The 27,392-nt window shown below is 38.9% G+C and overlaps 1 protein-coding gene across 1 annotated transcript in view; it reads right to left on the bottom strand.

Moving 5' to 3' along the window:
• STK33 (serine/threonine kinase 33) overlaps positions 1-27,392 on the bottom strand; it is a 227,320-nt gene that overhangs the window by 83,894 nt on the left and 116,034 nt on the right. Inside the window, exons 3-7 of the mRNA XM_075548449.1 lie at positions 17,093-17,472; positions 15,048-15,158; positions 10,252-10,365; positions 7,477-7,581; positions 5,352-5,490 (exon numbers count right to left, since the gene is read on the bottom strand). Of these exons, the coding sequence (XP_075404564.1) occupies positions 5,352-5,490; positions 7,477-7,581; positions 10,252-10,365; positions 15,048-15,158; positions 17,093-17,320 (697 nt within the window). The 5' untranslated portion in view covers positions 17,321-17,472. The remainder of the gene's footprint in view (positions 1-5,351; positions 5,491-7,476; positions 7,582-10,251; positions 10,366-15,047; positions 15,159-17,092; positions 17,473-27,392) is intronic.

Genomic DNA, 27,392 nt, shown 5'->3' with positions numbered 1-27,392 from the left:
TATTTTTTAAAGCCAGGTACCATCAGCTTTCTTTACCATATTTGCTTATGCATGCATTTTGACTTCAGCAATCATGTTGGGAAGGTGAGCATCACAGAATGCCAGGTTATTACAACAAAGTGTTCTTGCATTGAGGGAGTACTTGAGTAGAGACCCAATGTCCGTCTACTACCTTAATACTTAACATTTAAATATATGTACATAGAACTATCTCCCTATCATTATATATGTTTATATATGTGCAAGCCTATATTTATACCTCTATAAATGTCTTTAGCCTCCTAGTTCTTTCCACTATTTCTTTTTACTTTCTTCCTGTCCCACTATCATGTTCAACCTTCATTTGACTCTCAGTACTTTCTCTCGTTGACATTGGACTTGATCAAACCCCATCAGGTATCCTACACTCTCCTCACTATCAATTTTAGATCTCTTATTGTTCCCTTAGCCCTGGGTTTGTTGGCTCCCCACTCCCTTTCTCCCACCTCTTCCTCTCCCACGTCTCCCCAGAGTCATTGGCCCCGTAGTTTTCTCCTTGGGATTGGTTATCCTGCCTATCCTATATGGATAGACATGAGGTTAAAAAAAAAAAAAAAGAAAGAAAAATGATGGGGGTTGGGGGGAAGAAAGAGAAGAAAAAATAAAAACTTATAAATAGTTCCAGGTATGTCTGCTGCCCCTTCAGAATGTTTCCAATAGGATCTGGTTAAGTGTCATGCCCTGCTCACCGATTCCAAGGTCTATTTTTAGATTCCTCGGGTACTCCTTGCTTTTCTCCCCTTACTGCTCTGCTCTGTGGCACCCCCTTCATGCTTTTCTCTGGTCTGGGGGTTTGGGGGGGTGTCAGACTGGGCACTCTTCCCACACTGTGTCTCCAGCGCTGCCCCCCTGTAGCCCTATGGGTCAGTGAGGGGTCATTGTGTCTCATGGTGGGGCCAGCCCCACGGTCCTCTCTGTGCATTTCCTGCTCCAAACAGGAATGTCGTCCTCAAGGCTTGGTTTTGGTGGGCCAAGATGCGGTCCACTCTTTCTCTCTGTGTCTCTCTTTCCCTCTTTGTTTGTTCCCGTGTGGTCTGGGCAGACCCGCCACTCTCCCCAGGCTGTATCTTCAGTGCTGTCCTCTGCAGTGCATTCTTCTGGGGAGGTAGATGGTAACTGCCCATCTTTCTCTGACGGAGTGGCTGGTGGTTTTGAACGGCTGGCCTTGCAACTAGCAGTCCAATGAATAACCCCTATATCACTGGGGCTCCAATTTGGTCACATACATAAATTATATTCATTTCTAACCACTTGTCTTTCAGCTCATTGTACTATGGTGGCATTTCAAATACCAGCGGGGTCACCCATGGGAACAATTTTTAACAGAGTTTCCAGACTGAAAAGACTACCAAAAGCCCACATGGAAGAAGCACACCGGCCAGTGCGATCACGAGGTGCCCAAGGGACCAGGTATAAGGCATCATGCAAAAAAAAAAAAGATATAAGTGTGTGTATGTATGTGTATATATGTGTATATGTATATATGTATGTGTAGATATGTATATATATACATCATATTAAATGAAGGGGGAAGTGCAGAGTGGAGACCCAAGGCCCAAGTGTCGGCCAATGGAGATCCCTTCATAGAGGGGTTTAGGAGAGGAGATGGGTTAATTAGGGTGTGAGGTAGTATCGATGAAGAACACAGCTTTCCCCCAGATCCTGGATGCTTCCTCCCCCCAACTACCATGATCCGAATTCTACCTTGCAGGGCTGGATAGGACAGAGGCTGTACACTGGTACATATGAGGGTTGGAGGTACAGGGAATCCAGGGTGGATGATACCTTCAGGACCAAGGGTGTGAGGGACGATGCTGGGAGAGTGGAGGGTGAGTGGGTTGGAAAGGGGGAACTGATTACAAGGATCCACATGTGACCTCTTCCCTGGGAGAGGGACAGCAGAGAAGGGGGGAAGGGAGACTCCGGATAGGGCAAGATATGACAAAATAACGAGGTATAAATTACCAAGGGCATATGAGGGAGGGGGAATGGGGAGGGAGGGGGGGAAAAAAGAGGACCTGATGCAAGGGGCTTAAGTGGAGAGCAAATGCCTTGAGAATGATTGGGGCAGGGAATGTATGGATGTGCTTTATACAATTGATGTATGTATATGCATGGATTGTGGTAAGAGTTGTTTGAGTCCCTAATAAAATGTAAAAGAAGAAAAGAGAAAAAAATGATTAGGGCAAAGACTGTACAGATGTGCTTTATATAATTGATGTATGTATATGTATGAACTGTGAAAAAATTGTATCAGCCCCAATAAATTGTTAAAATAAAAAAATTTTAAAAAAATAAAAAGACTACCAAAAAAGAAAAAAAAAAAGTAGGCTGTCCACTTCTGAGGAATTAGTCAATGAAAACCTCATGAAGAGCAGGAGAAGACTGCCAGATATTGAAAAATGCCACAAATAACAGCACAACATTGTCTGAGATAGCCCCAGAAGATGAGACCCTCAGATGGGAAGGAACGCAATTAAACTGGAGAAGAGCTACATTCTCAAAACAGAATCTACCACCATGATAGGATGGAGTTAGAGCTTGGTCACCTCCATGTGCTGATGGGGCAGGACCAAAATAAGACTGCTACAAACATCTATTAATAAGTTGAACTTGGACTGTATAGCATATGAATCTAGGCAAATGGGAAGTCATCAAAAATATAATCAAGCACATAAAGATTAAGTTAAAATGGACTGGGACTGACCATTATTAATCAGATAACCATAGGGCTTACTATGCCGGTAATGAAAATTCAGGAAGAATGGCATGACATTCACTGTCAAAAAGGACATTGCAAGATCTATCTTGAAGCACAATACGGTTTGTGATAGGATATTATCTATATGTATAAAATGAAGTTCACTAAATACAATTATTATTCAAATTTACAAAGCATCCACTAAAGCTAATAATAAAGAGATTAAAAAATTCTACCAACTTTTTCAGTTTAAAATTCATCAAAGATGCATTATAATTATTGGAGATTGGAATGTGAATGTTGGAAAAAAGAGAATAGTTGTTGGGAAATACGGCCTGGGTGACAGAGATATAGCAAGAGATCACATGATATAATTTTGTGAGGGCAGTGACTTCATCACAAACACATCTTTTTCAACAACATAAGCAGCAACTCCACATGTGGCCATCTCCGGATAGGATCCAAAGAAATCACATTGACTACATCTGTGGGAAGAAGCTTAATATTAGCAGCCAAAAACAGGTAGGGGCTGACTGTATAACACATCCATTAATTGTTCATATATAAGTACAAGCTGATGCTGAAGAAAATTGAAACAAGTCCTTGAGAGCCAAAATATGACCTCAAGTATACCCCACCTGAATTTAGGAGTATCCCCAAATAGTTTTGACTCTTTTGATACTAATGACAAGAGAGCTGACCAGCTGTGGGATGGTACCAAGAACATCATACATGAGGAAAGCAGGTCATTTAAGAGATCAAAATGGAGGTCCTAAGTGACTCTGAAACTTGCTCTTGAGTCTAGGGTAGCTAAAACAAGCGGAAGAAATTAGGAAAAGAGCAGAACAGAAACTCCAGGGATCAACACTCATGGACACAGCAGTCAAGACATCGAATGATGCACTGTACTGGATAAATCCGCTGCACCAGGTCTCTTGAAAGGGTTAAAGAGCAAAGATGCACTTTGAGGACTGAGGTGCACCTGACCCGAGTCATGCCATTTTCAATTGCTTCATATGCATGTGAAATGTGGACCCTGAATAAGGAAGACTGGAGAAGAATCTATGCCTGTGAATTGTGGCGCTGGTGAGGAATACTGCACCTGCCAAGGGAACAAGCACAGCTGTCTCCACAGAAGCACCGCCAGAATGCTCCTTAGAAACTGGGACTGCCAGGGCTTTCCCTCACATATTGCAGACGTGTTCTTGGGAGAGAACAGCCCCTGGAAAAGGACATCATGCTCGGCAGAGCAGGATAGTGAAAAAGGACAGGACCCTCCAAGAGGGGAACTGACACAGTGGCTGCAGCAAGGGGTGCAAACAAAACAATCATGTGAGGGCAGCCCAGGACGGGGTGCAGTTCTGCTCTGTTGTGCACAGGGCCGCTGTGAGTCAGAACGGACTCAATGCACCTCACAACAACATGTTAATTTTGGTGTTTTCTACAACATCAACAAACATTTTCCTACTTTTTATTGACTTATTAATTTTTTGAATCAATCAAACAAAACTCCCTGGGATGTGTCAGAGCACAGATAGGATATTTACGTGCATGCAAACAATCATCTACCAATATTCTACCTCAAATAGCAAGTTCAGTTCAGATCCATCATGATCATTTCCATAGGTTTAAAAAGCTATTTGTATAATTGTAAGGGAAATATAGTTGAATGAGCCCTGGACTGGAAATTTTATCTCTTTATAGTTTCCTTACTTAGTCCCCAGTTTTGGTTTTGAAATCTTTATTGTCTCTATTGCTCTGTTTTTATCTTCTTAGATAAATAAAACTTTAAAATATATGTTGATCCTCGGGAGGGCAAGCCCTCACTCTCCACTGTTCTTTGTTACTATCTTCTTGGCTAGTCTCATCTACATCAGAATCCTAAGCAACTTCCATGAAAAATCCTGTTAAGTTTTTGTTTGGAATGGTACTGCATTTATGGCTCAATGTGGGAGAAATGGCACTAACCCACTATTTGGGTTTCAGCTTCCTATCCTTGTAAAAAATGTTTTCTCTGCCAAGAAAGCTCTCCCTTTCCCCCCTGACTTTGTATTCCTCAACCCCATCATTGCTTCCTGTGTGAATTCTTCCCTGACTGTCCAAAGCAAATGAAGCACTTACACTACTCCCATAATCCTTGATCCTTATACGCCTGTTAGAGAAATTACCCTGTTGAATTAGATTTTCCCTTCTCACCCTTTCACTAGACCGGATTCCTGCAGGAGCAGAGGCCTTGCCCTTTAATCTTGGTAGCTCTAAGACCAATCACAACGCAAGGGTAAGTATCTGCTGAATGAACCACTGGGTTCAAGTGGCAGCCCTGCCGCACCTAACCATGTCATAGCACCTGTTTGGAACAAAGTTGTTTCTCATACGTAAAATGAGGAAATTCTAACGTCACATGTAGGTCAACTTAATCTTGAATCAAATGAAAGGAGTATGACATCAAAGAATAATAAAGCAATTAGAATAATGTGTAAATGCAGTTTGTAAGAATAAAATCTGCACCAGCAGGCATTGATTATGTGACTAGGAATCCTGACTACAACTTCTCTTAAACAAAACAATAGAGCATTCATGGAGTCAATGAGTTGGATGATCACCTTCTTACCCTTATTGTGAAGATATGCAATAGCTGATGCAAGGCTTTGAACGATCCACCTTGTCTCATTCTCAGAGAAATGCCCTTTCCTATCCAGGATTTCTTTGAGTTCTCCATCTTCACAGAGTTCCATCACAAGGTACATTTTCTGGTGTTGTAAACATAGAAAAAATACACTAAATAGTTGCGGATCTTTAAAACTGTTATGTGTTGCATATATGCGTGCATATAGTGGAAATCGTATCACAGTTTTAATCACTGATATAGTCACTCATCCTATTTCTTGTTTGTGTTATGCACGCTCCCATGTGAATACGAGGGGAACAAACACATGGACTTTGCCTTCAGAGCTCACAGTAGACAGGTAACTACAATATCACATGATAAGAGTAATGAAAGAGGCAAGCCCAAACTACTTGGAGCTGCAGAGAAGGGCTAGCTTCTGCTTTTCTGAGAAACGCTCTCTAAGGAGGTGGCATTGAAGCCGTGTCTGGATGTCTGAATAGGGACTTACGGACAGATAAGATGAGAAAGAGAGCATGGTGCTTGTAAAGACTCCAAAGCTGGAAAGCCTACGTTGGTGTCAGGTTGTAGATTCACGGATATCATACTATTACAATCCACCGCCCCCCCCCCATGAAAACAAAGAGCCACTGGACTTGTTAAAGCTAAGAGAAGTGTGTGATGTTACCAATTGTGCGCTTCTGAATGAATACGAACAGTGGGGCAGAGCAGTGGTCATCAAATTTTTTTCTGTTTAGTACCAGTTTACTAAATATTTTCAGCCAGGCTGTCCCTGTCATAACAAATCAATCCTTCTGTGATAGTACAAACACAACCGTAAACAAGAAATAAATTAGTGTAACTACGCTCCAACACAACTTTTAGTTACAGGCTGAAATATGAGTTGCATGTAATTTTCACATGTCAAAATAGTCTTTTAAAAAATAGTTTCAAGCACTTAAAGGGGTTAAACAGAATCTCAGCTCATGGGCCACACAAACACCAGGCGGTAGCAGCCCCGCTCTGGCTAAGCGGCTGTAGTTGGCTTGCCCCGAGTGGTGGAGGGAGAGAGCCTGGGAGGCACAGGGAGTCTGCGAGCAAGCACTAAGCTAAACTTCCCAGTGACTCCAGGAAGAGGCCACAACTAGTCAGATGACTTAAAACTGGTTATGAAGATGGAAACTACTCTCGATTTGACGTGAAGGCTGAACAGGCAGGAAAGACGTCTGGCGTCGTTGTCACTCCTCCGAGGCAGGTGCGTAGAGTCTGCAACACTGAGGAAGCATGGCGCACAACCCGCCTGGGCTAGTGCTCTTTGCAGACTGGGAACGGGAATCGCCAGCAACAGCGGCCTTAAGCAGGCTGGTGCTTTGTGTTCATCATCACATTGACTGCTAACAACAAAATGACCTAGATAGTGTCATGAAGCCTGTTTTACAGGTGAGAAAACTGAGCTATAGAAAGATCAATGACCTTGTCCAGGGGCTCATCGCTAATAAACAGGAGAGCGTAGGTTCAACTCCACAGGCAATCTAGCTCCAGAGTCTACATGCCTAAGCACCACATCGCACAGCCTCCAAGCAGAAAAAGGCACTGAACAATCAGGAGGCGCAGTGCCACACAACTTAGCCTTCTGGACAACTCTAAATGAAAATTACAGGAATTTAAAGAAGAATTAAAACCTTTAGGCAAGAAAGAAGATGAAACATATTTTTAAAACATGAATGACAAAATATCTTCTCCACAGTGCCTAATATACCTATGGTAATCTGATTATGAAGTTAATATTGCAAAATTATGACATTCTGAGAGAAATTAATGCAGAAATTAAAGACAAAGCCACCTCCAAGGAAGCTCTACGCACCACCTGAACGTGTCTGCAGTTGTTTCAACCTTGAACATTTGTTTTCAATATGACATCCAGAAATATCACTGAAAATGTCAATCTATCGTCAGAAGCCCAATGATACAATCAATAATGAAAGTCCTCCAGAATGCTCTCATCAATCTTCAGGAACACTCAGGCCAAGGACGTGAGTAAGTCTGCCCCCAAGGGATCATTTCAGAACGAAACCATGTTCATTTTGTAATAATCACAATGTTCAGAACGCAGCACCTGATAGAGCTTTACCTTCGGGGTCTCGAACACTTGTTCCAGATGTATGATGTGTTCGTGCTTCACACATTTTAGGATGTTCACCTCTCGTTCAAGTAACTTCACAGCAGAGCTTCCAGCCTTTGTTAATGAGAAAACACAGATTGCATACAGGAATGTCACCTCAATTCGCCTCAAGAGAAAAGCTGCTTTTGCCTGTGCTGTCTTAAGTTTCGTTTTGAAACGATAACATGCAACTTATTCTTTTTTTTTTCTTGCTTCTGTTTGTTATTTTAAAACATTTTATTAGGGGCTCATACAACTCTTATCACAATCCATACATCAATTGTATAAAGCACATCCGTACATTCTTTGCCCTAATCACTCTCAAAACATTTGCTCTCCACTTAAGCCCTCTGCATCAGGTCCTCTTTTTTTTTCCCTCCCTCCCCGCTCCCCCCTCCCTCATGAGCCCTTGATAATCCACAGATTGTTATTTTGTCATATCTTGTCCTATCCGGAGTCTCCCTTCCCTCCCTTCTCTGCCGTCCATCTCCCAGGGAGGAGGTCACATGTGGATCATTGTAATCAGTTCCCCAGCAACTTATTCTTATACTCAGATTAAATTGTGCCTTTTCTTCCCTTTGTCCAATTGTAAATTATATATGATTTGGCTTCAAACCATATCTATTTCTTGGGCTATTCTAGAAATTAGCTCTAACATAGTAACTGTCACCTTATAAAATTAGTCTAATATTTAATATACTTTTAAAAAGATTTCCTCCAAAATATGTTGACCCTGTGAAGCTAGCATAACAGCAACAACAACCGATTTGCCAAGGCTATCAATTAGAAAAGAGAAAACCAAGGTGTTTGTTTTTCCCTTGTTGTTTTGTTGTTGGGATTTGATATGTACACACAACATACAAAAGAAACTATGAACAACAAGATCATACATTCAAGCCTTACTTTCTGCCCCTCGACCATTGAGAGCGAGAGACTGAGACTGCAATGGAGACATCAGCATAGGAAGCACAGGGCTTCTATGCAGGAGGTAGGGAATAAATGATCTACAATGCCATCGAAGATATTTTCACAGGGTTTTCTCTACCCTCATCACCGCTGCAAGTCTCCTACTGGTGCCTGAACTGCCATCATTTGAGGGTCTAATTTTCACATTAAAATATCCCTGAAAGAAATAAAAAAGAGCCTAGTTCCCCAGTATGGAAAGTTTTGAAGAGTACATACTGGTTCTTAAAAGTACAAAGATGGTGGGAGGTGAGTGGGGGAATGAGGAGCTGATACCAAGGGCTCAAGCAGAAAGAAAATGTTTTGAGAATGATGATGGCAACAAATGTACAAATGTGCTTGACACAATGGATGCATGGATGCATTGTGATAAGAGCTGCATGAGCCCCCAATAGAATGATTTTTTAAAAGTACAAGGATAGATTGATCATAAGGTAAGGTTTACCTGGTCAAAATTTTACCTAGGGTCACATCGTTGTTTCCAGTTAGCATTCCCTTGCAGCCATTGCGATGAGTGGTACATTGTTCATCCCGCTATGCCCCAACCTCTGGTAAAAGTCCCATCTTAAGGGACAAGAGGAATGGTGGTTGTGCGACTTGAGTCCTTGTACATCTAACTACGAAGCTCCCGCATGTCTCCCAAGTTCTACCTCAACTCTGTTCTTCCCTTCTCCAAAATGTCTTGACTTGCATATAATGTAACAATATGTTATCCAATTCATATTGTTGACTACTTAAATTTATTCCATTATTGTAGTAACATGAAAATTCTCAAAATCAATGTTTGTAGAAGATTATTAGTTACTGAAGTGCAAACAGGTGCCCTGACTTTATAACTCTAAAACTTAACTCCTAACTTTTCCTGATATCAAAGAGGCAAAATAAATAATATTGCAGATGGCATGATAGTTCTATAATTCTAAAGAATCTTACAAAGGGTTCTGGGTCTCCCTTTATTGACTTATGTGTTCTTTAATCAACCTTTAGAGAGATGGCATGTCATTTGCAGAGTTTGTTTTAAAGAATACAGTAAGATCTTCTATTTCATTTTATAAATGTAATAGTTATTATCACAAATGCAAAGAAAGAACATCAAAATGTTGCCATTTTGGGTTTTTTCCCAGGCACAGAAATTTTAAAAAGAGTTTGTGAACTGATCGGTTATAGCACAGAGGTAAGTAACTTTAGATTCTACCAAAAGCCTAGTCATTTTCTACTCCAAGAGGAAATTCAGTGAGGGATATAATGTATATAAGCAAACAGTATAGAAAATCATTTGGGGGGGGGGGAAATACGGTTAAAACGGAAAAACCAGGCAGCATTAATGAAACAGTACGGACGTAGGAAATCCAATGAAAGGAAAGGATGGTGTCATCTGGTCATTTCTGGTGCATGGCTGCCTCATGTAAAGAACGGCATAGGAGAGAGTGCCAGGGCTGAGCTACTTTAGCATCCTATCCTTCATCTGTACCAACAGGCCTTATCTTCAACTTGCTTGGGGAAAATTTACCAGTATTTGGTTATACATATTGGCTAACCCTTCCATTTCGTTTTTCCAGGTAACACTTGTCCACTTCAGTTCAAGAACTGATTCTTGCTTTCTTAGAAGGCTAGAGAAATGCCCACAATTCTCCAGGCAAATGACCCAGACCTGGCCCTCAGGGTCCGAGGCTGCTGCTAGTGTTATGAAAAGCAGTACTGCCTGCCTTCAAATGCTGCACTGCTCCGTGTCCCCGCCCACAAAGTATCGCACAGCGCCCCGATGCTGCAACAAAGCCATACCTTCTCTTTATTCACTTTCTTAATTGCCCACTTAGTTCCTGTTTCCTTGTCTGTAGCTTCAATGACCATTCCAAAGCTCCCTTGTCCCAATATTCTTCCCAAGGTATAGAATTCCTAGAGAAAAATAAAAGTCCATTTGTCATTCATAAGATATTAAAAATGAACACATAATACTGTCAGATACCAACTCCAGGGGAGAAAGATTCTGCTCCAAGGTAAAGCCAAATAGATGACACTACATATTTGCTTCAATACTAATATACAATATACCAATAATAAGTTTTATTTTTATTGATATTATAAATGTATTTTGAAAGAAATCATAAAGAATCTATTGAAGAAATATGCAAAAGTTTGAAAATATTATAATAAATTTATTTCTAACTACAATGTTAATGAAAAATCTTTATAAGAAAAAGCTGGGATGAAATATTTATATCCACAATACATTCACCTCAAAATTATTTTTAAAACTCTGAGCTTTTCTTCAAAATCAACACCTACTAACCATTGAGCAAGTGCTTCCCTACTTGCCAAATAATATCATTTTCTTTTCCTTCATTGTTTATATTAAAATCCACTTATTCCTTTTTAGAAGAAGCAATATATATGACAAAATTATAATACATGGATCAGCACTGAGAAGAAAATTAAAATCACCCATAATACTACAATCCAGACAGAGAATTTTCTCCTTACCCTTTAACTTCTGCTTACAAAGAGAGAATGCATCGATTTTGCCAACACATTCATCCTAGCTCATATTGTCAGACAATAAACAGGTAACTCATTTACACTTTAATTTCTTGTGAATTTGGTTGGGGACAGTCAGTCTCCATGATACAAATCAAATCCAGAGCACAAAAAAGATATGAGTTTCTAGACCGAGTGAGCATGGAGACCAGAAAACAGAAGAAGGGTGAGGGAGTGCCCCTGGGTGAAGCTTCTACTGCGTCAGCACTGCAGATGTTACTCCATCACCATGGACCCGATTCGACCCTCCCAAGCAAAAGGTAATTTAGCTGCTACTCTCCCTACTGCCCACTGATTATATTTATTTTTCTCTCTAAGTACTTGGCGCCTCTTTCATCCAATCACCATGGTGACTGTTCATTTTGTTTAAATTACTTAAATATATATGCATTAGTCCTCAAACAAAACTAGTACTTGTTTACTTACAAATAGTTTTTCTTATTGTTTTTTTTCTCTCTCTCTCCCTCAAGCTGGTCTTATTACAGTGTTTCCCAAGGTGGGCCTTTGGAGTGATGGGGAGGGGGGGTAGAGGGGGGATACACAATTAGGCACCCCAATTTTATCCTGGATTCTTGGTTATAATACAAATGTTTTCATTCCAGGAGATGCTGAGTAATTTTTTTTCTTAAAAAGAGTCCTAAAAATTTGGGGAAACTATGATCAACAAGCTCCTTAAGGAGTTGTTTGGAGGCAAACTGTGTTTGCATGGTAAATCACGGGGATGGGGGCTGGAGAAAATCTTCACCTTGACTGTGCGAGACCAGCTATAAAAATGAATAAAATATAAATCCTGTTTTCTCAAAATGTACCATCTAATAAAGAAAAAAATTATCACATATTTTGTAAAGCCTTAAGTTCTGGAAAAAATACAATATGCTATTAGAGTTAATAGAAGATGACTTCAGAAAATAAATAAAACAGAATTTTCCCACAAAATTTTGAAGCGCCCTCTCTGAAAACTCCCCACTACTGTCATTTCTGACTCTAGCCATTCTATAAGACAGAATAGGATTTCCCCTAGGGAATTCCAAAGCTGTTCATCTTGACAGGAGCAGCGACCTCGTATATCTCCCACAGAGCACCCAGTGGGCGCCAACTGTTGGTCTGCACTAGCAGCCCAGCGCATCACTCCCTGTGCACCTGGAAGATCCCTGGTACTGGAAAGAGAAGGAAAAGTCATGGAAGAGACTGCTCATGAGATGAGATCAGGAGAAAACATGGGTAAAGTTCATTTCAATAGAATTTTTAAAACATGGAAGAAGTGAAGGAATATTCCAATTGTTCACCCAATATTTTTTGCTTAACTAATTGAGTTGATATCATAGAGTAGTAAATATAAGAATAAAATACTGTTTTTAATAATTTTAAGAGGAAGCTATAATACCCCATTATGTTATATGTAAATAATATAATTTATATAATATTAATATAAATATGATATTTCAGTTGATTATAATATCCTTCTTTTATCATCTTCTGAATTGTTAAAAATTTTATAATGAGCTGTTCATTTTATAAAGGAAGATAAGCTTCAATTTCGACTACAATATACCTAGGTTATTTCTTTAAAGAAAGTATATGAAATAGTTCTTAATTTAAAACAGGTAAAATTAAGAAAAATAGAATCAAACTACATAGAAAAAAATGAAAGAAAAGTAACAAATGGTAAAAGTGGTCATAGCTAATGATCATTATTTTCTTTTCTATCTATAATTTTCCTTATTTTTTACAATAAGTATATTTTGCTTTCCATATAAAAGTATTCATGGGTAAATTTAGAAGTTTGTAGAGATTTAACTTTTTGGAGCTTGGGGTATTGTTTGGTTTGGGTTTGTTTTTAAACAGCAAGCCATTTATTTCAAAGCTTTTCAAACCAAAATTGCTAAGAAAGCTTCCCTAATCACTCCAAATCTCTCTCACAATCAGTGGTCTTGAAGACAATCACTCTGACTATAACTGATGAGAGTAACAATCAACAAAAAACGCAGAGTAAGCTGAAGAAAGCCTTCACATTATGTGGATCACTATCAGGAGAAACAGCTCACATCTCAGCAAGATCTCAGAGCAAGAAAAAATTTTAAATCTACAAAGAAAACTACTAGAAGAAATCATAGATGGAAATTCCCCAATTATCCCCAGGAGGAAAAAAATTTCTATTCAAGAAGCTGAGAGAACTCCAAATAGGTTAGGTTCTAGAAGGAAAACATAACAACACATCATCGTCAAACTCTCCAATTTCAAGGAAACGGAGAGGCTCCAGAGGGCATATAGGGAAGGAAAACAAGTCACCTACAAAGGAAAACCCCTAGGGATAAGCTTGGACTTCTCTGCAGACACTCTGCAAGAAGAAAATAGAGTAACACATATCAAATGTTGAAAGGGGAAAAACCGTCAAATAACTTTGGGCCTCCACTCAAGTACTCCCTCAATGCAAGAACACTTTGTTCTACTAACCTGGCACTCTGTGATGCTCACGTTCCCTGACATGATCACTGAAGACAAATGGGTGCATAAGCAAATGTGGTGAAGAAAGCTGATGGTGCTCAGCTATCAAAAGATATAACATCTGGGGTCTTAAAGTCTTGAAGATAGACAAGTGGCCATCTAGCTGAGAAGCAACAAAGTCCACATGGAAGAAGCACACCAGCCTGTGTGATCATGAGGTGTTGATGGGATCAGGTGTCAAAGAACAAAAAAAACCCAAAAAAACTATATCGATGTGAATGAAGGGGAGGGCAGAGTGGAGCCCCAAAGCCCATCAGTAATCAGTTGGACATCCCCTGTAACAAGGGCCACAAGGAAGAGACAAGCCAGTCAGGATTCAGTATAGCACTGACAAAATACACAACTTTCCTCTAGTTCTTTAATGCTCCCTCCCAACCCCTCCAATTATGACCCCAATTCTACCTTACAAATCTAGGCAGACCAGAACATGTACACTGGCACAGATAAGAGGTCGCAACACAGGGAATCCAGGACAGATAAACCCCCTCAGGACCAATAATGGGAGTAGCAATACTAGAAGGGTAAGCAAAGGGCGGGGTGTTACTAAAGGGGAACCAATCACAATGATCGATGAGTGAAGGGAGACAACAGTTGGTGTAAGACATGAAAAAATATATTTATCAATTACCAAAGGTTCATGGGGGAGGGAGGGAAAAAATGAGGAGCTGCTACCAAGAGCTCAAGTAGAAAAAAAATGTTTTGAAAATGATGAGGGCAACATATATACAGAAGTGCTTTACCCAATGGATGGATGGATGGATTTTAATAAGAGCTGTAAGAGCCCCCAATTTAAAAAAATATTTTAAGAATACATTTCTGCTAAAACAAACAAACCACAAAAAGCTGCCAAATAAGAATCCTATATCCAGCAAAATTATTCCTCAAATATGATGGAGAAATACAGGTATTTCCAGACAAGGAAAAAGTAAGAGAACTCCTGAAACAAGACCAGCATTATAGAAAATGTATTAACAGGATCACTATGACCAGAGACTCAACAACAGTAAACAAATCTGAGAGCACCGTACAGGGCCTGACACTGCCCAGAAACCAACACAGGGAGAGTAGCGCACAAAACAAATCTCTTACAACAAAAATTAAAGAACTGAACATTAATTAAATTGAAAGGCAAACACATTTATTCTTGTTGCAGCTCAGTTCATGTTAAAGAAACAAATTTTGGTTTTAAAAAATATTTGAATCCGGTCTTTCTCTGCATGTTCAAGAGGTCCACACAATGACTATGCCTGCTGTCAGAAATAGCCAAGGCCTAAAGACCAAAATGGCCTCCCTGCCGCCACTGCACATGTCTTCTACTTCAGCAAGTCCATTTGGCCCTTGATGAAGAGGGGGAAATACATAGTATTCATTACTTTTAGTAAAAACTTTTAGACATATTTAAAAATGACAAATGCCCTCCTAATGTCTTTCCTTCGAGATTTAATTTTTAAATAATTTTTCCATTGACCATTTAATTAGAAGAAACCTGAAGGTTTCTAGTGGCTACTAAGAACAATAGCAGTGTGCTCTTTGCATACCTGAATAGCTGCTCCATCCTCCATCCTTATGTGAGGAACTTTTCCTTCTGTGAAATTACCCCGGCCCCATTGTTGAGATGTTTTTCTCTCTGCATTTGAGGGTTTTGACAACTTGAGGATCAAAAAGGAATAGAAAAGATTAACTTTAAAATAAAATATTCTTGTTGACAAAATAAATTCCCTAACTTAAGATAATCTGATAAATATTGAACATATAGCATATTTGTTGTGCATAAGAGTTTACTATCTTTATTCAAATTCTAAACTCTATATAATTTAATAAATCATTAGGCTAAGAAAGACAATAAGAAGTCATACAATCTAGTACTCTGAATCCAGACATGTCTACTTGATAACCTGCACATCAAATATAGAACTTAACCAGTTCTTTAAAATAGTCAGTGCAACCTACTTGTTTCAAAATGTAACAATTACTTTAAGTTAATTATACATAAGAAATTATTGTTCATAACCTTGGTGCGTAAGAACTGGGGCTTCAAGCAGCCATCTAGATTTAGCCATGGGTCTTTACCCAACCAGAGCAAAAATAAGAAATTCAAAAACCTGAAGAAACAATCAGTCCAAACAGCTAATGAATCATAAGAACTGCAGCCTCCACTATCCTAAGATCAGTCTAGATGGTGCTAGACTATCATTACTGACCCCTCTGTTCAGGATCACAGTAGAAGGTCCTAGACAGAGTGAGGGGAAAATGTGAAACAGAATTCACAATCATCACAATGGCCAGTCTTACTGGTCTAAGAGGGATGGTGGAATCACAGTTAGACGCCCTTCAAGCCTGGGACTGAGCCCGCTACCAGCAGTCACCTTACAACAATCCAGCCTATCAAGTAAGTAAACAATCATACCCATCGAGAATGTACATCTCAGAACAATGCCTCATGAGACCAAAAGGTCACAAGTTTGTACAGAAGCAAAGTTTAGAAAGCAGGAATGGGCAGGGAAGAAGGTCAATGAGAAACAGGGAGCCCAGGAGGGATGTGTAAAAAGTGCCATCACATTGAGGGAGTTGCAACTATGTCATAAAATAAAATGTATGAATTGTTGAAAGGGAAACTAATCTGCTTGGTAAACTTTCACCCAAACCACAGTAAAACACTTTTTTAAGAGACAATACTTGAAGAATAAACTTCTCAGGCTAAAAATATTGGTCAGACATTCACAAAATATGCTTCTAACAAAAACAGTATAGGAACAACCCACTCAGCAACACCTATATGGCAATAACTGTATCACAAGTAGTACAACACAGAAATAACGGCAGAAACAAATACAACTGTGAAAGCAGAGAACCTGGCTTTTCATGAACTTAGCGCTCTTTCCCTCCAATGTTGTACTCTGCTGACTCTAGAAACCCACAATGCCTCTTCTTTATAAAGCGAGCTCTATCTAAAATGGCCTAATTGGGTGTAACTAATACAAATCATTTTGTAAAGTATATTTGATATTGCAACTAGACAAGAGTTATCTTAAATATTAAAATCACAACCACTTTATATTTAAACACAAGCATAAATTTTATTCCATATCAGCTGAAGAAAATGCTCAAGAATTCAGATTTAATTCAATTTGAAAAACAATCTACCATATATCTGTATACTCAACCAAACTCATTGCCACTGAGTGAATTCTGACTGGTAATGACCCTGAAGGACAGAGTAGAACCACCCCTGTGGGTTTCTAAAACTAAATCTTTGAGGAGAAAAAAACCTCCTCTTTCTCCTGCAAAGTAGCTGGTGATTCAAGCTGTTGCCTTGGCAATTAACAGCCAGAGGTAGACTCCACTACTCAGTCGGGGCTCCTCGTATGTGTCCAAAACAAAAATACTCAGAAATAACTGGGAAGTATTCGAAGATGTTCATAAAAGAAGTTACTGTTCCATTTTTCTCGTCTCTACTACTAGTAAGAGGTTTTCCTTTCACCGTCAAGCAGCAGACAGACCTCCCAGGATAAGGACAAAACTAGAAACGGGGCTCGGAAAAGGATGGTAGTCTGTGCTGACCAGTAGATGCCTCAATATTTACCGAATCTTTCCCAGAGGGAGTGTCTTTGCCAGTCGCTTTTTCTTTTCTTCTTTCTGATGACGTTGGTGGTTCTGAACTACTAGTGCTTTCCGTTGGTGATGCTTGTGCTAACAACACTTGTGAGACCCTTTTTTTACACAAACATACACCAAGTAAATTTTTCGGAGTATTTGATGAGCATTTGGGGCAATTTGTGGATTTTTTATCCAAATCACTGCTATCAGCCATTTGCTAAATTGTATAGCAATGCAACTTGAAAAGAGAGCCACTGTTTGAGGAAGAGAGCCAGCCTAAATGGTAAGTTGATGGCAAAGCAGGAACTTTCAACTGGTGAGGTCCTTCGGTTAACGATGCACAAGACTCATCATCACACATGAGAGCTGCAAAAATAAAAGCGGTCACATTTAGAATACGCTCTGTCTATCCTGCCGTCCTCCTACAGACAGGATACGTAACAACTAGCACCGAAAGCACTCTGCCAAGGCATGAAAAGTTAGTAAGTAACAATAATCAAACAAAGTTGGATATATCTTTTCTTTTTTTTAATAAATCATTTTGTTGGGGTTCATACAACTCTTATCACAATTCATACATACATCAATTGAGTAAAGCACCCTTATACATTCGTTGCCCTCATCATTCTCAAAATTCACCTTCCACGTGGGTTCCTAGAATCAGCTTATATCTTTTCTTAAAAACCATGGATTCTCATCCTTCAAATTCAAATTCTTAAACTCCAGATATCTTATTTACCTTACAATGAAAAGAATCACCCTTCCAGTCAGGACCATAAAGGGGCTGAAAGGCATGGTGTTTTACAATTTTATAAAACTGTAGTGCTTAGGTATGAAATCAATTTAATGGATTGATTTTAAAAATAAAGTAGAATAAATGACATCATAGAATAAATAACATCAGAGTATTTTACATAGATCTTTGCTAAATTCGTGAAACTTAATTATATAAATATATATAAACATACATATAGAATGTGTATGCATGTGATTAGTCACAATGTAAGTTGTATTTCATATTGTGAGTTGTAGTCAAAAAAAGATTTTAGAATACTGGTTTAAAGTATACATTACTATGGTTTTAAATTTTAAACTTTATTTTACTTATTAATATTATTTCCTATTATGCATTTCAAAAAAGTAGATCACCTAATTTTATAAAACTACTTAATCCTGAAAGCTCAAAGATAATATTAGAAACATCATTTTGATAGTCTCATAGCTAAAATGGGAACTACTTGCTGGTATTAGGTCTTTTCCAGTTGGTTCTCACCCACAGCGCCCCTCTGTACAACAGAATGAAACGCAATTGTTATGCTCGAGCCCATTGCCGCCGCCCCTGTGTCAATCCATCTTGTGAAAGGTCTTCCGTTTTCCCCATGACCCTCTACTGCACCAAGCACGATGTCCTTTTCCAGGGACTGATGCCTCCTCGCATGTCTAAAACATAGGAAATGGAGTCTTACCGTCATCACTTCTTAGGCACATTCTGGTTATACTTGTTCTTCTGGCAGTCCATGATACGTTCAATATTCCTTACCAACACCATAATGAAATGCATTCATTCTTCTGCAGTCGTCCTTATTCATTGCCCAACTTTCCTATGCATATGCGGCAACTGAAAATATCATGGCTTGGGTCAGGCGCACCTTAGTCCTCAAAATGATGTGTTGGCTCTTTAACACTTTAAAGAAGTCTTGTCCAATAGATTTGCCCAATGTAATATACCATGTGATTTTTTGACAGATACTTCAATGAGTGTTGACTGTGGATCCTAACAAAATGTAATATTTTACAATTTCAATGTTTTCTCCATTTATCCTAATGTTATCTATCGAGCCAGTTGTGAGAATTTTGGTTTTCTCTACAACGAGTTGCAATCCATAGGAACTAATGGGTGCTATTTTCCATAGAGCCTACAAGTGTTCCCAGCAATCTGTCTAACCAGGCAGTTGTATGACAGCAAACTGGAATGACCTGAGCTAAAACACTGAAGGAATGTGATCTGCATAGCATATAAAACAGTATCTTGAGAAACTTCCAGAAGTAACTGGGAGTATGTTATTATATTTCTGTGCCATACCATTTCAGGTATTTTTTAAAAGTCTATTTTTCAGTCACAGGTGGAAAAAGCTGACTATATATGGAATATACTTTTGCCCTTTGAACCAAATAAGCTATCAGAATAGAAACCTAGATAACTTTATTTCACTAAAGAAATACCATTGTAGTCTTACTCATTTAAGACTGGTTTCCAAATCAGAAATAGATGCTGACTTTTCTCAAATTCTTCTCTATTGAAGATTATCATATTTTTTTCTTATAGTGTATTTTGACATAATATACTTAAATTTTTCCTAATATTAGTCTTGCATTTTGTAGAATGAATCATACTTGATTGCAACATACTGTAAATTTGACATATTGTATTTTATTTCACTTTCATTTTATAATCATGAATAAAACCTAGCTTATAAATTTCTTTTTCTAGTTCTCTCTGTCAGGCCTTAATATAAAAAAAATTGGCTAGTTTCATTTTAAAAATTGAGTATCTTTTCATTTTGCAATGCTTGGTAATAATCTGTAGAGAAAGAGAATTTACAGAAAAACCTTCTAGTTCAGTGTAGTTGTTTTTTGTTGTTGTTGTTTGTAACTTTTTATTGTTAATTGAGTGAAGGGTTACAGAGCAGATCAAATTTTTTTGCCTTTTTTTTTAATCGCTGTATTTGGGGCTCATACAGCTCATCACAATCCATTCATACATCAATTGTGTAAAGCGCATTTGTACGTTCCTTGCCCTCATCATTCTCAAAACATTTGCTCTCCACTTAAGCCCTTGGCATCAGCTCCTCATTTTGCTCCCCCTCTCCTCGCTCCCTCTTCCCTCATGAACCCTTGATAATTTATAAATTATTATTTTGTCATATCTTGCCCTGTCCAACATCTCCCTTCACCCACTTTTCTGTTGTCCATCCCCTAGGCAGGAGGTTATATGTAGATCCTTGTAATCGGTTCCCCCTTTCCACCCCACCCTCCCTCCACCTTCCCAGTATCGCCACTCTCACCACTGGTCCTGAAGGGATCATCGGTCCTGGATTCCCTGTGTTTCTAGTTCCTATCTGTACCAGTATACATCCTCTGGTCTAGCCAGATATGTAAGGGAAAATTGGAATCATGGTACTGGGGGTAGGGAGAGGAGGAAGCATTTAGGAACTGGAGGAAAGTTGTATGTTTCATCATTGCTATACTGCACTGACTGGCTTGTCCCCTCCCCGTGATCCTTCTGTAAGGGAATGTCCAGTTGCCTACAGAAGGGCTTTGGGTCCCCAATCTGCACTCCCTTTCATTCACAATGACATGATTTTTTTGTTCTCTGATGCCTGATACCTGATCCTATCAATACCTCGTGATCAGACAGGCTGGTGTGCTTCTTCCATGTGGGCTTGTTGTTTCTCAGCTAGATGGCCGCTTATTTACCTTCAATCCTTTAAGAACCTAGATGTTATATATTTTGGTAGCCGGGCTCCATCAGCTTTCTTCACATTTGCTTATGCACCCACTTTTTCTTCAGCGATTGTGTCAGGAAAATGAACATCATGGAATGCCAGTTTAATAGAACAAAGTATTCTTGCATTGAGGGGGTACTTGAGTGGAGGCCCAATGTCCATCCAGAGCAGATCAGTTTTCATTCAATTATTCCTACACATTTTGTTCCAGTGATTGCAATCACAGTGTGCAATATCAGCTGTCCTACTTTCTCCCTCTGCTTCCTATCCATTTCTCCTTCTTTCCTAACCCTTCTGAACTTTATCCTGGGGTAAGTGCCACCTCTTTGATCTCAAATGGTTGATTATTCTCAGGTATTCACTAGTGTTACTGTTCCGCATTTTTGACCTATTATTTGGCTGAAAATTGATCCGCAGAGCTGAGTTGTCTCTGGAGTTCTATCAGTCGCTGACAAGAAAGCCTGGTTTGTTTTACAATTTTGAGTTCTGTTCATATATACTTTCCTTCCACACTAATGAGGATCTTTTCATGTAACAGTAGCAGTTGGTAACAGTAACTAGATACCATCTAGTTCTTCTGGTCTCAGGAACATAGAGACTTAAAAACTCATAAACAAGCAACCATCTAAAGTACAATTATTGACCTCTCCTTGTCTGGAAAAAGAAGAATGAAAATTGATGATGCACTGAAACGATTAGTCCAATGGACTAATGGGCCACATCAGCCTCTACAATGTTCAAACCAGTAGGATTTTATGATAAATATTAGTAGTAGTTTTTCCAATATTCATTTTCCCATTTTTCTCTACTAACATAATGCTTATTTTTTTTCAGGGAAGTAATATGTTCATTAAAAACCTATATTCCCTGGCAGCCATTGATCACAGGGGCAGTCAAGTGATAACTACTGGTAACTATGAAGTACAGAATATAGGCAATGCTATATTTAAAAGATGTCTATGCTTACATTTTTACTAAAAAACTATAAAAGATAAAATATTCTAATAGTATAATTTAAATAAAAAGCATGATTAAGGAACACACATTTAAAAGCATGAACATAAAGGATAAATGCATGTCTTGCTGAATTTGCCTACACAATCCCAAATACACCAATAACTTACTACCTCTCTATTTTATCAATGTATCAATGCCCCTCACCACCCTTACATGAGCGTCTTTGCTGTTCGTTCCTTGATTGCCAAGCACACTCCCATCCCCAGGCATTTGTCTCTGCCTGCTTCCTCTGCCCACCGTGCTCTGCACTCACGATTTACATGTTTGCTGCCTCCCCTCACTGTGGTTTCTGCTCCTTTGAGAGCTTCCTAACTACCACATCTAAAGCAACAGACCCGCTCACTCCGCCCCTGACTCTCCATCCAAAGCAACAGGCTGCTCACACTGCCCCCTTACTCTCTTCACTCAGGAAGTTTTCTATCAGACTTCTTTCTTACTTTTAGGGAACATATGATAAGCTTTTTAAACTGCTTTGAGGCAATGAAAAGTCAGCCAGGTCATTTTATCCTTTGCTTAAGTTAGAATAACCCAATTCTGATATGGTAGTGCTCCAAAAAGCAAGGGGGAGGTTCTACAGGCCATTTTTATTTGTGAATAGATTCAAAAAAAACTAAGTGCAGTACATGTATTTATCTCAGCTAATTGGTACAGTGTATTTTACGATAGGAATACTGAACAAGTCAGCCCAATAAGAGTGACCTTTCTCCAAGTGGTATAAGGAGATGTACATTTATTCTCCTACTGTGATTGAAATGTAATTTTGAACATGAAGAAATGTCTATTAAAAAGTATCCTCCCGACAGGCACACTGAGAGGGAAAGTACATTTGAGGCCACTACACACACACACTCCTAGAAATGTTTGATCTGCTTATCAAGTCTATGTAGCAAGATGAAAAAAGTCAGAACATTCACCCATACACTCTGCAAAATGATGGGCCTGCAGACCTGAACGAAAATGTCTCCCATTCAGGTTAAATGTGACGTCTGTAACCATCAGTGACTCAAAGTAGTGGAACAGATCTGCAAATAAGCTTTCCATTTAGAAAAACCGTGCTTTCTCTCTGCAGGTTTAGAAAAGTCCCATGTTCAGATATGTAAGGTATCATGTTATGCACACATTAAGAATATTGACTTATGGTACTTTTTAAAAAGAAATGGAAAGCAGTGTTCATAACATAAGGTTTATTAGCTGTATCTAAGTTTCTTCATTATGAACAACACTCCTAGGAGAATGCTTACTCTATATCCTTCAACCTTTACCAAACACATATTCCCATAGATGTTCAGCATAATGTCTAATATTGGATTTACTGCATGGCTGTGTGTCTAAGAACAATTATTCCTCTCATAGCTTTGAGCAAAAACCTTTAATTTCTTGTCAATTTATCAATAAACAGTCTTATATGATCACAGATGTTAACAGAGAATTCTGAGTACTACATCTTGCTCCAATTCCTGGTTTATCTATTTCCCTAGAAATCTTTGGCAATAACTATACTCAGAAAGCACAGGCGCTCCGTTACTCACTAGGAGTCTCTCTGTGCCCCCATCAGCCAGCCGCTACACTTGCTGAAATAGCGCTGCCGCAGCGCTTCTGAGACAGCAGGCTGCAGAGCCGCTTGCAACATTCCCTGAGAAGAATTAGATTTCAAACTTAATTTCTTTTTGGCTGGCCGAATTCTAATTATTTTAGCTTAAACAAAACCCAAAATAGAACAAACATTTACTCACATTTACTTCTTCCCATTTATGAATTTATCTGAAAACATGTGTTAGTAAAATAAACCTACCATCTAACAGGCTAAATGGTGTCATTCACATTTCAGAGGCATGAAACTGATCATGTATTGCAAATGTAACTCATCTTTATGTAAACCAAAAGATTAATAGCTCTTCTTCTATAGAATTCTGAAATTATGTTTAAACAGAGCTTTAGATATAAAAAGATAATATTAGAAAATCAAAAAGCTTCTAATAGGATGTGTCTCCAAAGACTGGACATACATAGGTATTAGACATAATGTAAACAAACAAAATAAATTCAAATACATTAGTATTTAACTAATACATGAGATTTCCTTTGGCTATAAGTTTTCATTTTATTTTTAGAAGTAAGACAAATCAATGGAACAACTCTGATATTGAAAATCCTTGAGCTTTTATTTAAGCAAAAAAAGGTCTCATATACTGGGACTAGAAGATAAATTTTCAGCAATTTCTTCAAGAAATGGGACATAAGAACGGTTTTATGAGATATAACTTACTACAATTTTCTCTTCCAAAAGCAATTTTTTAGTTTTCTTTGCTAAGGCTGTGCCTACAAAGAACCTAAACAGTCAGTCAATTCAGTAAAAAAAAAAAATGTGTTCTATTCAAGTGAAGGGAGAAAAAAATTTGTGGATTGTCTGGCATTATGCAGACTAAGCTAAATGATGGAATTTTCACTTTCAACAACTTGTGTTCATAACATGCTTGTAAAGTTTAAAGAGGGGCCAATGAGCTTTCAAGATCATTGTATTGTATTTTAAAGAAGACCAACACTTGGCAAGATAACAGAAATGAATCAGAGTCTGTTTGTCATATAAAGAATTAATAGAGTATCTAAATTTTGTACGATGTCAGATATATTTGAAATGCTCAATTATTGATGCATGCTATTTTGTTTTTTCTATTTTAATTTACCTAATTTTCATCCCTGATTTAGCTATAATCCAAAGGGTCAATTTTCAATGTGGTGCTCAGTTTAAGGTAAGAAGGCTTGACACAAAGAGGCTAGCTAAAACCAGGAGACCTCCCTCTCTGAATCGGTCCTATTGGTATCCACTCTCTCTTCTCCCTATGTGAAAGCAACCTGAAGCCAGGGATCTATATGCCAGCACAGGCTTTTCAATGCACTCACTGCCTTTGAGTCAACACTGACTCATAGTGAGCCCCTGTGGGTTTCCAAGACAGTAGCAGTTTATAGGAATAGAAAGCCCAGTCTCTCTCCCTCAGAGCTGCTGGTAGTTTTGAGCTGCAGACCATGCAGATCACAGTCTAATGTGTAACCACTATAAGTTAAAGAATATTACTACTCAGATAGACATTGGGCCTCCACTCAAGTACTACCTAAATGCAAGAACACTTTGTTCTATTAAACTGGCATTCCATGATGCTCACCTTCCCATCATGATTGCTAAAGACAAAGTGGGTGCATACGCAAATGTGGTGATGGTGCCCGGCTATCAAAAGATATAGCATCTAGGGTCTTAAAAGGCTTGAAGGTAAACAAGTGACTATCTAGCTGAGAAGTAACAAAGCCCACACCAAAGAAGCACAGCAGCCTGTGTGATCACAAGGTGTCAATAGGATCAGGTATCAGGCATCAAAGAACAAAAAATCCTATCACTGTGAATGAGGGTATGTGTGGAGTGGAGACCCAAAGCCCATCTGTAGGCAACTGGACATCCCCTTACAGAAGGGTCACGTGGAGATGAGCCAGTCAGGGTACAGTATACCAATGATGAAACATACAACTTTTCTCTAGTTCTTAAATGCTTCCTCCCCACCCCAGACAACCATTATTATGATCCCAGTTCTACCTTACAAATCTGACTAGACCAGAGGATGTACACTGGTACAGATAGGAACTGGAAACACAGGGGATCCAGGACAGATGAACCCCTCAGGACCAGGGTTGAGAGTGGCGATACCAAGAGGGTGGAGGAAAGGTTGGGTAGAAAGGGGAAACCAATTACAAGGATCTCCCTCCCTGGGAGACAGACAACAAAAAGGTGGGTGAAAGCAAGACATTGGACAGTGTAATACAAAATAATAATAATTTATAATTTATCAAGGGTTTGTGAGAGGTGGCGGGGAGGAAGGGGGAAAATAAGGAGCTGATACCAAGGGTTCAAGCAAATGCTTTGAAAATGATGAGGGCTACATATGTACAAATGTGCTTGACACATGGATGTATATATGGATTGTGATAAGAGTTGTACAAGCCCCTAATAAAATGACTTTTATTATTTAAAAAAAAAAGGAAAAGGGGATGCCACCAAAACTCCAAAAAAATAAGAATGTTATGTTCCATGAAAAAAAAAGAGTATTCCTACTACTGTTTCAGGTCATACATGCACAGGTTTATTCATAAACAAGTGTAGATGTGTCTCTGTGATCAGTGGTTGGCTGCTGACAAGCTCTAATAATACATAAAAGTGTCTTCTAAAGTGATCTGTTAAATCCGTTCAGGGCTGAGAGATCAACTCAAGGTTATTTGGGGATCCCAAAAGGGTGATCTTGACAGACTTCTCAAAGAACATAAGGGTGTAGAAGTTTTTTTAAATGAAATTTCACTGGAGAGAAAAAGGTCAGGAATTTTTTCTCTACTACAACATGCACCTGATCATTCTTTCAGGGGAACAAGAGTTGTCCTATGAGAATTTTACAGGAAAACCTTACTCCATCCACTCTACACCCATGTTTTGCCCCTTCAGACTTCTTGTTGTTCTCCAAACTCAAGGAACATTTTTAAAGGAATACAAGTCCCTGGTGATTTGATGTGGTATAAATCAAAGAGTCCAGAATTCTTCAGAAAAGGGTTACAGTGATGAAAACATCACAAAAGTGTATAAACTTTGGTGGAGGATATTTAGAAAAACAAACTCTTCCAATTTTGGTATTTTTATTTAATAAAGGTTTCTAAGATTGTATAGCAATACGTCTTACTTACCTTCATATATAATAAGCACTCAGTGAACAGTTCTTAGTATTGATTTTTATGGGAAAGACCTAGAATCATAAATGATTTGGGCAAGGGGAAGAAACCAGCGGTGTAGGAAGAGTCATCAAAGAAGGGAAGTAAGTCATGCGGGAAAAACTCAATCTCAAAGGGAGTGTAAGGGCTCTCGTCGCAGATCTGAAGAGGATTGGTGTTAGGGATTAGATTTTGTCTGATTGGAAGAGAACATGACTGCCAATTTCAATCTAAAGTAAAGGATCTGATAACACTTAGGACTATTAAAGATAAAGGGCAGGCTACCTCAGTCAGTCACTGTAAGTGTTAGGGTAGTGGTTGTAAGGTCAGTTGGCAGGGAAATCATATCCCCCGCCCCATAAAAAACCCACTGCCATCACGTTGATTCTGACACATAGTTGCCCTTTATAGGGTTTTCATAGCTATACATCTTTATGACAGCGGACAGCCTCATCTTCCTCCCAGAGAGCAGTTGGAGGGATCTAAGCATAGACTATGCTGTTTTGAGATTCCATTTAACCCTAAAATGTCTACTAAGATGAATAAGCCCTTCCAATAATGATCTAAGACTTCAAGACAATCACTCAAGACTTAAGTTGAACTCACCTGCAATGTGCAGGTGACTATACATATAAAAATCCAAAACCTGGGGCCCTGCTTTCTTACTACAGACCAGAAATAAGCTAGCTGCAGCCCCAAAATATACCTGAACCAATCTACAACAGAAGAGTAGTGTTAGAAATCCCCACAGGTGGCTTTGATAGTGTGAAGGAGGAAGGGGATCATTTGGAGGGCTTATTGGAAAAAGAAAAAGGAAAGAAATGTCTTAAGGATGTGCTGAGGAATAATATCCCTTACTAGAAAATAAAAAGCTAAAGAGTAAAAGGAAAATAGTATACAAAAAGGGAAATGGGGCTGCCTTTCCCACCTCATGAAATAAGAACATTACAAACAACAACACTGCTGTCAATTCCAACTCATAATGAACCTATAGGACCGAGTAGAACTGCCCCTATGGGGTGT

Source organism: Tenrec ecaudatus, chromosome 4, assembly GCF_050624435.1.
Source record: "Tenrec ecaudatus isolate mTenEca1 chromosome 4, mTenEca1.hap1, whole genome shotgun sequence".
NCBI lineage: Eukaryota > Metazoa > Chordata > Mammalia > Afrosoricida > Tenrecidae > Tenrec > Tenrec ecaudatus.
Note: the sequence above shows the minus strand (reverse complement) of the source record. Positions and strands in the feature narration are given on the sequence as shown.